The sequence below is a fragment of the Chanos chanos genome, chromosome 1, assembly GCF_902362185.1.
Source record: "Chanos chanos chromosome 1, fChaCha1.1, whole genome shotgun sequence".
NCBI classification, from domain to species: domain Eukaryota; kingdom Metazoa; phylum Chordata; class Actinopteri; order Gonorynchiformes; family Chanidae; genus Chanos; species Chanos chanos.
Genome location: NC_044495.1, coordinates 9,910,637 through 9,923,710, shown reverse-complemented (window position 1 = coordinate 9,923,710; position 13,074 = coordinate 9,910,637). Strand labels below are relative to the sequence as shown.

Sequence of the window (13,074 nt, the reverse complement as noted above, 5' to 3'; positions counted from 1 at the left end):
AAATGCAGACCATTTCAGATATAAAATCATATAAACCACACGCCTCTCTGACTCTCTGCTTAGATAAGGCACTTCTGTTCCATCAGACAACATTTACTGATCCATAAAGCTTCATAGTGACCTTAGGTTAGTTGTAGACAAAACTATTGTCTGATCATGGTTTTGTCTAGGAGATTGCAAAAGCTTGTATAAAAAAAAACCCTCTGCGGCACTGAACTTCAGAGCCACGTCTGGTTGCAAGAGAAATGATCGATAGGAAAAGGCTCAGAGGCTCCTCTGTGACTTCTACGTGAACCCTGTCCTTCTCTCTTCCTCTTTCTCCTCTGTATAATCTGTGCAGGCTCCACTAGCGCCATAAAACGTAGTGAGAGATGAAGACCCCGCTGTGGACGTTGCTGCTCTTGTGTCTGTGTCTGTGTGTTCCAGTACGTGGGGACTGTCAGAGGGACTGTTTGTCCTGCAGCCAAGTCCTGTCGAAAGACCAAGCCTTCAACACACTGGTGAGTTCCCCATTATGAGCCTTATCCCCGGGCCTCTATAGAATGCGTCTGCCAGCGGCTGATCCCACATATTACTGATCATAGTCTGTTAGTCTCATTAAACTGAGACAATTTCCTCTCTTTTTGTAATTAGATTTGAAAGATTAAGCATTTAAGTACAAGGTCATCATCAGCAACATTAGATTGTTCCTTTTTCTTTTTTTTTTTGCAGTTCATAGGAAAATGATGAACACCAGGGCACTCTTTCGTGTTTGATGTCAACAGTAGGCGTATTTGGGGGCAGAAGTACTAATTTAGGTGTAGATTAGCTTTTGACTTTAAACAGCTGTGGTGATTTAATTATCTATGCATAATAAAGTAGAAAATACAATGACATCCTCTGGTTGGGCTGGTGGCGGAAATTGATGGAACAAAGTGAAGCTCCTGTCGTGTTCTGTCACGTCTCCCTGGGGTGTTTTCTATCACTTTGCAGCATGAATGACCAGAAAGGGCATATCTGTCTCTCTTCTCCTCTTTTACGAGCCTCCTACCCCTCCCAAATCATGACTCAACCTCTCCTCACTCCAAACTTTTAATTCCTATCAGCTAATTGAATCCTTGGGGTAAGACTAAGTGTGGGACACACTCTTCTGTTTTGATGTTGTAGATTGAATCAAAACATCGTGACTTTTGTATTTCGCTAAATCTTGTTCAACAGAACTGATTCTGTAGCTTCCAAATAGCTCCAATGTTAAGTCATATACCTTTTTTAAGAACTGTCGAAGATGCATTATGTTATGTTTACCTTTGATATGTGGATCAGTAAAAAGTGTGACCTGTTCACAATGATACAGTACTTAAATAGAGTTTTTAAGACAGTCACATAGAAATTTCAAAAGATGTAGAGATTCAGTTTGAAATTTCAAATTTTAGTCACAGTCATTTCATGTATTTGGTCACCACACTGTTGAATAATGACAGAGTTATAGTCTGATGAGGATCTGTGCATTAGTGCACCACCCACATAATGCTTGTGACCTTGTTTTCGTTGTGAATGATTACATACACTGATTGCCATCAGCTCTGTGGAAAACCAGTCAGAGGAGGGTGAAAGAATAGAGATGCTAATAACTCTGACAGCTCTGCAAGTCTACAAACATGGACAGTTAAACCTGTGGCTGCAACCTGGATTATTATTGCTTTATCTGACTATAGCTGTCTTCAATTATGACAGCCGGCCAATCTCAGAAAGAGGAGATTTTACCCAAAACTGAGTACCTAAGTATGTCTTCTGTCATTTGTGGTTCATTCTGAAGTTTATGGAATATGTTTTTGTGCTTACTCAGGTCTGTCTAGTGGAATGTCAGGCCAAGGTTTCACAAGGCCTTACGTGGGAGCTGTGTCGCAAAGCCATGGAGCAGTCGCAGTTGGCCTCCCTGTCAGTAGGTGACACTATGTTAAAAAGAGCTGAGGAAGAGGTGGAAGCTCTTCTGCCCCTGGATCAGGCAGATGAAGGGCTGTTGCCCTCAGGAGCTCTGCAGCGGTTTGACCATGTGGCACGAGCCTTGGACCTGGACGAGCTTGGAAGAGAGAACCCAACCAACCAGCTCAATGCCCCACACAATTCACAGCAGCCCCAGTCAGTGACGGATGATGAGGATGAGCAGGAAGGCCGTAGCGAGATGGAGAGCGAACAGGAAGAGGCAGCAATTAACCTGACCAAACGCTTTGGAGGGTTCCTCAAAGGCAAGTATGGTTACAGGAAGTTCATGGATCCTGGCAGGTCCTTGCAGAAGCGTTACGGCGGCTTCATAGGGGTACGCAAATCTGCCCGAAAGTGGAACAACCAGAAACGCTTCAGCGAGTTTTTGAAGCAGTATCTGGGGATGACCACCCGTGCCAGCGAGTTTAACAGTGTGTCTGCTGACATTACCCAGCAAAATGAAGTGTAAGCCAGTTTTTCAGTCAAAATCCACGCACTCTGCAAACCCTCCCGTGTCACAATCGCATCACAAGATATTCAGTCTCCTCTCCACATACTCATGAATACCCTGGGAGTGCTACATGGTTCAATATGTATATGTATTCATAAATATTGATTATAAACAGTGATAAATAATACATGAGAACTAACAGACTTCTCACTTAATGAAGAATCCACCTCACATTATATGTCATTACTATTTGACCCATTTTAAGGAAAATATCAGTAACAACATTTATTGGGTATATTTGAGAGCCAACATTGAATATCTGATAATTCCGCGTTATTTACGTTTTCTTGCTGGTCATTTATTTTCTACTCATGCACATTATGTGGTTCTCAGGCTTCCCCTATGGTTAAATCATGTGGTAAATCAGTCAGTTAAAACCTCTAAAAAGTCCTCACATTCACACCACCCTACTGGACTATTGCTAACATCAACACTGCCACCTAGGGGTTAATCAAAAAATCACAATCCAGTTAAACAAACAGTCCTTACAAAACCAACCATATATACTGCAGTATTATCATTAAGTATTTAACCTCCTGAATGAGGTCAAGTACATCATGACAACAATCACTCATTCACTCTCTATGGCACTTCAGATGTTGCAGATTATCTTATGTACATTCCAAAGCTGAAACTAATTTATTGCCCATTGACAGAAAACCAAAAGTTTCATTGTCATTTTTCTGACATGGAAAAAAGCTAATATATGTTTGTGTATATGAGACAAAATAACTGTATTTATGTAAACAGTGCTTTCTGAATCATGTTTTACATGTTTTCCTTCATCAGCGTGATGAAACCATTTGATTGTTCACTATATAAAGAAACTGTACATAGCAAAACTGAAAAATAAAATAGTTTACTATTTCTTTTGTGGCTTGTCATGCAGCAAATGATTATGTGTCTTGAAGTATTTTGTTCAGTGCAAAATGAGCTATTTAAAATGGCTCTTAACTTCCCCTAACTTCCCAAGAACATTTTTTCATTATAGTCCTACTTCTTCACCAAATGAAACACCATTACACCAGCAGACTTTAAATCATAATGCATACCCGTCCACTGATTTTACCTAATGTCAGAGGGTTTTCTCACTTCTGGATTAAGACAAGAAAAACAAAATGACAACCCAATTATCTTTCAGTATATAAAGTGTATTAAAACATCAAAAAATGGCAAAACATTTCTTATAATATACAAAAAAAAAACAATTTCATGAAAAGCCAATGATTGAATAACTTGAGTTCCTGAATTAAATTCAGATATTTTCTTTCTTTTACAAAGATCATATGATGACTCAGTACGAATACAAAAACATTAACACCCGTGGGAGCTAGTAAATGTCTTTTTAACTTCTGTGATATCATTGGTTAACTGTTTGGAAGTGCAAACTCCCTCCAACCTCTCTTTGTTTTCAACAAGAGCAGAGATATTGTCTTTTTTTTTTGTCATTACTGTGCAGATTACATAGTGCACTATGAGATAACGAACAGCTCAGAAAAGTAGATTAGACCCTTTTCAGGACACAACAGCATTGATAGATATCACAAATGCATGAATACTTAAGCAATTCATCATGTCAAACATATTTGGAATTTACAGGTCCAATAGGTCTTCATTTCATCACAATTCTAACTGTTAAAGTAATGGACTAAATATTGCTACGAAAACACTAAACGATCTTATGACACGTTTACGCCCATTCAAACTTTACTTGGACCCAAAGATATACAGGATATAGAATTTCAGTCAGGCTGGGCTTCACAGACATAACAAATTCCAATCTAAAGTGCTGTTACCTTAATGACATATTTGCTGACATGAATGAAATCTTAATTAGGATCTATTCGGCAGTTAAGGAATCCAAGAATTCCTTCCTTAAACTGTCATCTAGAGCAAATCTGCTCTATTCCCTCTAATAGATGCCTAACCAATAGATATGAGCCCAACACTAAAACAAATCATATGTTCAGTATCTTGGGTTTGTGGGTTTTTTTTTCCTTCTTTAGATACTTGCTATCCATAGTTAGATCCTATACTGATATAAGCTATGAAAAAAAGAACAAATATCATTCTGACATTTCACAGAAAAATGACCTGTGATATAGGAATACATGGATCATGACATAACAAACAATTTACAAGTCACAGTTATCACAATCTTTCTTTATGCGAAAACATTTTTTTTGTCTCTTTCTTTTAGAGTGGAAGTAAAGGCAAAATTATTTTACAGAACTGCATATTTTCAGGTACAAATGGTACAAACTGTATTATATACTGCTAAAGCATGTACAAAACCACTTAAATCTTTCAGCTGCCATTTTTTTTCACCCCTGAAGACAAAAAAAAAAATACTTTGTTGCTTACCAAAATGTCTCTCTCTCTCTCTCTCTCTCTCTCTCTCTCTATCTGAAGGATATCAAACTGAATCATTCTTGAGAAGACAAAAAAAAAAAACGACATGATGACATGCCATGCTTTCCAGACACCAGTAGAGGGTCTTTTTTTCTGACAGCTGCCTGTTATTTTCTCTGGAAAACTTGGTTGTAAAACTGTGAAAACCAGGTCAGCTGGCCATGGTCATGCTTAAAAAATGGCACTTTTGGAGGGGGAAGAGTGCCATACTCCATGGAGTGACACTCATCATAACTGATGAAGACCAAGGCATATACAGTATATATATATGAGGGATTTGTATGGGGCGCAGTTAAGAGTCCACAAAAATCAGGGGCTTTTATTAAGCCCTTTACATCTAGCAGCACCAGCACAAGTGTTCGTAAGACACTGAAAAAAAAACACACACATAAAGCACACATAAGAGAAACAGTAAAAAGTACAAAAGTATCAAAAAAATAAAAAATAAAAAAGACATTTATCTGGTTGTCCAAAGCTACGTTTCAGTCTTTTAAAGAGGTGACTAATCCTAAATCAAGACTACCGATAAGTCTTTGTTTGCTTCTTTGTTGACTGAGTGGAAGTTCAGTCCAGAAATCTCTGGCAGGCTTTTTTCCAGCGACAGGCAGTGCACCACTGATCCCGATGCTCGATGCCGTAGACTTTCCTGCACTTTTTGGCCTCTCCACGAATTTTCCTGGAATTAAGTACGTAGCAAGAGAGAAAACTGTAAGTTGTGCGAAAATGCATTAAAAATTTTGTGTCAAGCAAATTCATCGAGCTGTAGAAAACAAAAACATAGAGGAAAACCTAAAAAAAAAAACTGCTAAAATGATAGTGTGGGAGTTCAAACCTGGAGGCGCAGTGACTTCGTGGAGGAGACACACTGGCAGGATGTGACCTGTGGGGGGCGCTATGACTCTGGAGCCACTGTTCCCCAACACTGACAGAACGGCTACGAAAAGGTGCAGCCTAGAAAGACAGCAAAAAGGCTCTTTAGCAACCCACAGTGCCTCAACAGCCACAACAGAGTCCAAAGCAACCACACAGCAGACCACATACTGACCACAAGGCAGATCTGAGAGATGGGATAGGTTTAATAAAATGGTCATAACCACAAGTCTGCCTTGGGCTGGCTTGATGGTACGAAGATCAAATATATTGCTCTACGCTATCTAGTCGTTACAAATCTATTTAGAGGACCTGGGGGAGGGGAGCAGAAAAATAGAACTGGGTCAGTGTCATGAGAGCACACGACAGGAATGCGTGAATCTGTGCTGCAGTTCTGCAGTGTTACTCATAGCAAGTGATTGGCACCTGATCAGCGCTAACAGTCATGTTACATTTGTAAGCATTTCATAAACAAATGATTTCATACAAATTAGGTAATGATCTGGATACAGTAATAAGATCAGATAGCTGAGCTGAACTGCACTGCGTTGCAAAATGACCTGTGTAAAAATAGTCACAGCACTTGGCAGCAAGACAGTGTTACAGTTCCACTGCAACCACATGTTCACACAAAGAGAAAATGGAGGCCAGAACCTCACATGTTTGGCCACTAGGTGCCACTGCAGGACAATCGTGCTGGTGGAGGGAACAAAGGCAGTGATGGAACTCAAGTTCAGCTGTATTGACATTATCATACAGCTCCCACCCCCACCACAGAGAATACAGCCGCAACCCACACCAGTCAGCATGCAACGAAGGAAAGAAAAAAAAAACAAAAAAACACCCCGAACCGAAAGGCAATACGGTAAAACTTTAACCTTACTGAGTGAAGACGGAACCTGTCTGAACTGTTGAACGGGACAGCTCTCGCTGCTTTTCTGCTTTAACAGCGTTTTAAAGCAGCGGAGAGGAAATAAAGATCAGACCTACCTGTTTGCTGTGGTGGACGCTGAGCGAGGGCGTCCAGCGACAGGAAGCAGGCGCAGGTTTACATTGAGTTACAGTCTGCACAGGAGGAGGTGCCTACAGGGACAAATCACAGGACCGAAACACAAACATGTTACCCCCAAAGACTCGACGTGTAAAGAAACAGAAAACATCTCTTTATCACACAGATCAACAAATCCAATCAAACTGTCTTCATAAAATACTCCAATGCAAAATATTCATTTGACATCATTATTACATCGATTCAAAGATCTAACAGACAAAAGGAAAAGAAAAGATGCATTTGCAACCATATTTTGATATGGGCTATACTGATGCGGGGTCAAATCCTGAATGGGCGAAGGTGGTTTTTCCCGGGCTGGTGTGTTACCTGATAAGAGTGTTCTGTCTGCACCTGCCAGAAGCTCCCCGGTGCTGAATGGCTGAGAGGGCTGGGCTGCATGGTTTCTGGAGTTGGGGGAGAGGGGGTTCTCTGCCTGGAGCCGACCGGAGAAGCACAGGAGGGCCAGGGCGCAGCTGTAGCAGGGGGAGTCTGGTCTGGGTCTTGGTAGATTTCAGTGTAGTAGAAATCCTCCTCTCTCTGTGACCTTTCCAGCTCAGCGCTGTGACTGAAACATCAGGGATGGTCAGGTAAGATCTCCTCTTTAAGCTTAAATAGTTTTAAACGTTAATGATGTACGACTGCGAACAGAAACTGCGTCTTAAGGTCAAGAGCATTAACCCTCTGCTTACCCGAGGTGCTGAGTACGAACGTGACGTTTGATCCCCACCACTGACGTCAGCACCTTTCCGCAGTTTGGCCAAAGGCACCTGTATGCCACTTTCATTGAGTTCTGGGGGGGAAATAACACAAGCAGAAATAAACTTCGAGCACTAAGGAAAATTCATCGATCACTAGAACCGCAGGCATTAATTAAACGTATTATGAAACGTTTTCCAGTTTGGTTAATGATACGAATGCCCGGAGGTTTACAGCACTGTCATATCTAACCTTGCGTTTCCTTGGTGCTGGTTCATCGAACAGCACTTGGTCCAGTTCCATGTCTAAGCCTTCATCAATGGGCGGAACTTGGCTTCTGTCAGTCTCTGCCATCGGCGGTGATGGGGCGGGGCTCCCATTGCCATGGTCCCAACTCCAGTAACCACTGCTGCTGCTGTCTGACAGCTCCCCCGCAACACTCTCCATTCCAGACAAAGCTGTCGCAACCAAAACAAGAGGGAATTAGACTTCTATTCAATGTGAAAATGCCTGTTGTTTGAAGTGATTACACTGAGAGATGAGTCCATTGTATGCCGCTAACCTGATACTTGTTCTCTCTGAGTGGGGCTTTGGATCACTGGGCTGCAGGACAGAGTGGTCAGGACCATGGCAGCCATAATCTCATCCATGTCCACTGTCTCTTTGCTCCTACGGGGTCAAGGGGAGACATAGACGGGGAAGGAAAGGATAAGAGGACAAGTTTAAGCCAAAGAAGTGGGACTCTGGAGCATTATGGGTGTGACTGACAGCTTTCACAGGTCTAACCTCCTTGGCACGTCGATAGAGGTGGAGACAGAGTGGGGTGGGTTGGCTGCGGGCGGAGGGGCGGTGGGGATAGTCCACACGTCCTCCAGTTTGCGAACAATGTGCTGATTGAGCTGGGGCAAGAGGATGGACACCTCATTGTCCACGTGGTTATGCTGCTCCACCACACCTGCACACTCTTGCCCACCACAGTGCACATACACCTACAGTAAACAGGAGAAAACACACATTCACACCACAGAGATGACTCATATGATCATGTTAACAATGAACGACTGTACTGACACAAGATGACTTGCTCTTTTGGGAGTGAAATAAATTTTAAGGAAAGTTGTACAGACACAAAACTGAATCTGGTATCTCAAACATCACAGTTAATAATTAGCATCAATTAAAGACAGAAAAAAAAAAACTTCTGACACTTACAGACCACATAAACAGAAAATGTCCATACCTTCTGTCCGGGGTATAGTTTGACTCTGTGAAGGCCTTGGTGGGCTGTTCCAACTGCAAGAGCCACTGGTTCACCCATAGTATCCCCATTTGGGCCTGTCTCAGGCAGACCCTCCACTGAAGAACAGGGACCACACACCAAGGCTCCCAATGGAGAGCGCTTCCCTAGGCGAGTCTTGGGCAGCATTTTCGTTTAATGGTTCAGCAAAACTTCCGTGGGAGGTTCAGCTGCACTGCTGAGCGCAGAAAGTATGAGACCTGTTGGTGGTCACACGGATGATCAGTATCTGCTTTGAGTGTTTCTCAAATCAGGTTAATCAGGATTGCCGATCCAAATGCAGTTTGGCAAAAGATCAGCTAGCTGCCTGTATGCTAACAGCCAGAGACATGTCTACTGAACACAACTTGTCCACTATCCTAAAGAGGATGATTAACTGGTGTCAATTTACAAGTCACAACATAGGGGTTAACTGATAGTGTCTTTCACATTAATCAAGCTTACTGATTTGTACAGCCCGTACACTAATCACTCCAAATGAGAATTAACTCAAACAGTGTAAAAAACACCTCTATAATTTTTAAGGGCTACATATTTGAAATATCTAACTTTCACAACACTAACACAATATCTAATGGCTCTTGCGAAGTGCATATATATATTAGCCCTGACTACTACCGGTAGCATTTTTGGCAGAGTAATAAGGAATCCATTTCACCTTCTGATACTCGATTAACCCGAGTATATGGTTTCAGTGACAAAATGTTTTGGCTTTGCAATCTAAAATGACGCAAATTGCTACGTTCAAATGCAGCACAGTGACTCACCATTACTGGCAAAAACCTGACGCAAATTTTCAAAAAGGGTCTGATATGGTAAATTAGGCTCTGTAACCCCATACCAGGGTATACCACTGGCATCAAAGTCAGCAAGACTCAAGAGATTTGGTAAATGGCTTGCCGTAACCTTTTTAATTTCCTCTCTTCCAGTAAAAGGTGATTCACAACACCAGCTGATCGCAACACGATTTAAGTCGGTTGCCCAAGAATTATCTGTCGACACAACAAAGTGTTACATTCAATACACTGCATTTTATCTCATTAAGACAAAAGCATGAGAGATATAAGCTTAATGGTTTGTTATGGGCAGGTGACTATTATAATGTCATAACAGCTGTTGAAGAGTTATAAGTCTTTTTCTCTGTCCAACTTTATCACACAGACATGTCATGATAATATGGATTGGGGTTTAAGTCTACTTCAGCCCAGTCAGTTCAGGACAAGCAGTCATGATTCACGTCTAATTCCGGATGATCTGCATGAATGAATTTCACCACGTCCAATACCAGTTTATGGTACATGGTCATTTTGAACCACATAGCTTTGTCTTGGTCTAAACACACCAAAACAAGGCTACCTTAAATTAGGGTAACTGCTGTATGCATCAAACCTTCAATTATGACTTGATATAGTTCTGATCTCCATTAATTAGGTTATTGGTAGCACTGAGTACTACTGCATACATTTAACAATTCAGCTACAAAAATTCTTTTATCTATCATCTCTAAATGTCCTTGATGAATATAGAGGTAAGGCATCCTCACTGTTGTAGAGTTTAACAGATTATACGGCTGAGGCAACAATTCTTTTCTATTCTTTTCTACTATTGGAAAAATGCAGTTCCATTTTGCATGTTGTTTACCCCAATGCCACACTGACATAGACAACAAATTGTTGCATTCTGTTTGTTTTTCTATTACTCCTTCTGTGTCAGCCCTCTATATTGAAGATGTTAAAAAAAGAAAAAAACTCCCTTGTGTTTGGCAGTGGTATCAAAGACATTAATTTCACTGCTTTCATACGGTATTTTAAATTTTTATAGCCTACATTACACATCAAACGTAATTGTATCTACCGCTTTCTTGGTCAAATAAACCTATGTTAAAATATTTTCAGCATAACAACGTCACTGACAACGGAGGCATACATTGTCATAATCTGACGAAAACTTTGGTTTCAGAGTCTATCGCTGACGTCATATGTTTGCCTGCGTTTTAAAATGCACGTAGATGAGAGGAACTAAGTAACTGAATGTTGCCTTTACCAGGGATACTGTAAAAAAAAAAACTTGACTGTATGTATTACGCAATGGATTCGCTACGATGGTAGCATTGTAAAAAAAAATGCTATGTAATTTTGCGTATTTACTGTACATCGCAGCAATCTTGCAATAAACAAACATCTATAAATGTAGCTTGCTGCCGCGCGGCGTAACACAGGTTTGTTTGTCGCCTGTCCATTTACTAGCCTACGTATATACAAGCACATACTGTACGATTCACTGTGTGAACAATGTTGTCCTGAAAAGTTCCCCTGCAATATGCAGCCCGACAAGACTGACAAAACACGAGACTGTCATCGTATACTTTGCTCTAAATACAGAACAATTCTGCTTAATATCTGTGAGGACACAAGAATACCAACACAGTACCAAAGCAAGGTGGTCGATCATGTTTATGCGCTGCAGTGCCTCTGTGCTTCAGAATTTTTTCTCCGTTGTCATGTTGCAAGCGCTGCAGGCACTGTACAAATATCCATTAACAGATTCAATAACGTATGCTTGTCGAGTTAATTCAACAACTTCACCAAAAAACTCACTCGCAAATAAATATCGTAGGTCTACAAGTGAATTACGTTTATGACAATTTACCTGCATTTTTGTGCACAGAAAACTTTCAATGAACATTTCACACGTACCTTTGCCAATTTTCAACACACCCCCTTCCACAATTCTTGCTCTGACCGGCTGTAACTTGAAAATGCTCTTTTCAAAGCCTGGAAAGCCTAACGAAGATGAACATCTCAAAACCCGAAATGGATTTCCACTATCACTTGGATTTGCATGTAGCTGAAAGAAATTTAGTGCCAAAAATCAAGTGCACACAACGTAATAAAAAACTCAAAACGTTCTTATACATTTCCTCCTAGTAGTTATCATGTTTTTATACGCTTTATTACTCTTTAGGAGATTAACACATCTTAATTTATCGAATAACATTATTTGGGAATCAGATCCAGTGCCTCGTTTTTCTTATGCCCCTTTTCAGCGGGTTTTTAGTTCTTGTAGTAAACAACCCTACCATGTGGTAAGGATGTCAGCGTTCATTGGTTAAAATGTATTTTCCAAGACACACGCCCTACAATTCCAACTTGTTTACGAAGGAGTTATGAAGAGGGCCTGAAGCACACAAAGAATACACTGTAGACGTTGACTTTCAAGTATTAAGCTCTTGTGCGCCCAAGAATCGTTTCTCTGCAGAGAGCAATATCAATATCGATAACAAGTGTTTTTTATGATATTTGAATCAATTTGAATCATTATATTTATGATTTTCCTGTCAGGTACATGCGCCTCGATCGGACAGCAGAAGTAACTGTCGTAGTGTTAAACGATTTGCATACTTCATTACTGAATTAACACATTTTGCAATGCAATGCAATGCAATGCAATGTATATATTGAGAAGGGAGCAAAACCGATTACATAACAAGACTATACACTCTTCAGTGGCGCTGACAGAGGATTGCCATTGGAGGTTGCTGTGACGCGTCTTGCCATGGGGCGCGCTCATGTTCCCATGAAGACAATAAAAACGAGTGCTACGTGCACACAAACACACGGTTCAGGCGTGCACGCAGGGAACGCAGTACTGCACGTTTTGCACGGAACTCTGCGGAGAGTACGGTTTGTCCTCGATTTGAACAACAGTGTACTTTGGCAGATTTTCTCTCCCGAAAGCAGAACACGTACGGGTTTAAACGTTAATGTTAAACTTTGTCAAAGTAAACTAAAGACCGGGAAATGACTAAGCCAGTTTAGAAACGTCACGTTCATACATCAAGCAACCAGTTTTTAAGATATTTTTAGATGAATACTCACGGACTGGGAAATCGACCGGTCTTCAAATGCTGTTTTTGGGTCGTCATGTTGGTTTGTTTCGGAGGTAACTACTGTCTGTTTGTGTGCGTTATTCGCAACAATGGTTTTCTAATTAGAAAATGGTGCCCAGCTGAATCCACTAAATAGTTAGAACTATTGTTATAAGATGCAGGGTCCTTGGTCAAGGTGACATTTTCGGGCAGTTTAAGCATTGTTACCTTCGGGCGTTACGTGCTCTGAAGGTTGATGCTGAATCCGTTCATCATATATAAAATATGTCTATTTTAAGATATGACGTGAAATATGTAATTCCATTCATTTTTAGATGACACCCTCATACATGTCAAATTTAGTCCGTTATTTATTTAATCATGTTTACCATATGATTGTATGTCTG

General features: G+C 40.8%; 2 protein-coding genes across 4 annotated transcripts; one reads left to right on the top strand and one right to left on the bottom strand.

The window, feature by feature from the left end:
• Window positions 1-371: 371 nt before the first annotated feature.
• On the top strand, window positions 372-2,431 carry pnoca (prepronociceptin a). Its single transcript, XM_030788374.1, has 2 exons — window positions 372-500; window positions 1,826-2,431. The coding sequence occupies exons 1-2, from the start codon at window positions 372-374 to the stop codon at window positions 2,429-2,431; spliced, it is 735 nt and encodes a 244-aa protein (XP_030644234.1).
• A 2,902-nt stretch (window positions 2,432-5,333) lies between these two features.
• Window positions 5,334-11,552, bottom strand: znf395a (zinc finger protein 395a). Of its 3 annotated transcripts, none has more exons than XM_030772283.1 (10): window positions 11,496-11,552; window positions 8,743-8,999; window positions 8,289-8,491; window positions 8,065-8,171; window positions 7,755-7,960; window positions 7,496-7,596; window positions 7,134-7,371; window positions 6,746-6,838; window positions 5,718-5,836; window positions 5,334-5,561 (listed from the first exon to the last, which is right to left on the bottom strand). In XM_030772283.1, exons 2-10 carry the CDS (start codon window positions 8,926-8,928, stop codon window positions 5,450-5,452), a joined length of 1,365 nt encoding a protein of 454 aa, XP_030628143.1. In that variant the 5' UTR covers window positions 8,929-8,999; window positions 11,496-11,552; the 3' UTR covers window positions 5,334-5,449. The 3 variants fall into 3 exon arrangements, with proteins under 3 accessions (XP_030628143.1, XP_030628156.1, XP_030628149.1); XM_030772296.1 differs by having other exon boundaries at window positions 7,134-7,365; XM_030772289.1 differs by lacking the exon at window positions 11,496-11,552 and having other exon boundaries at window positions 8,743-9,015.
• Window positions 11,553-13,074: the final 1,522 nt, after the last annotated feature.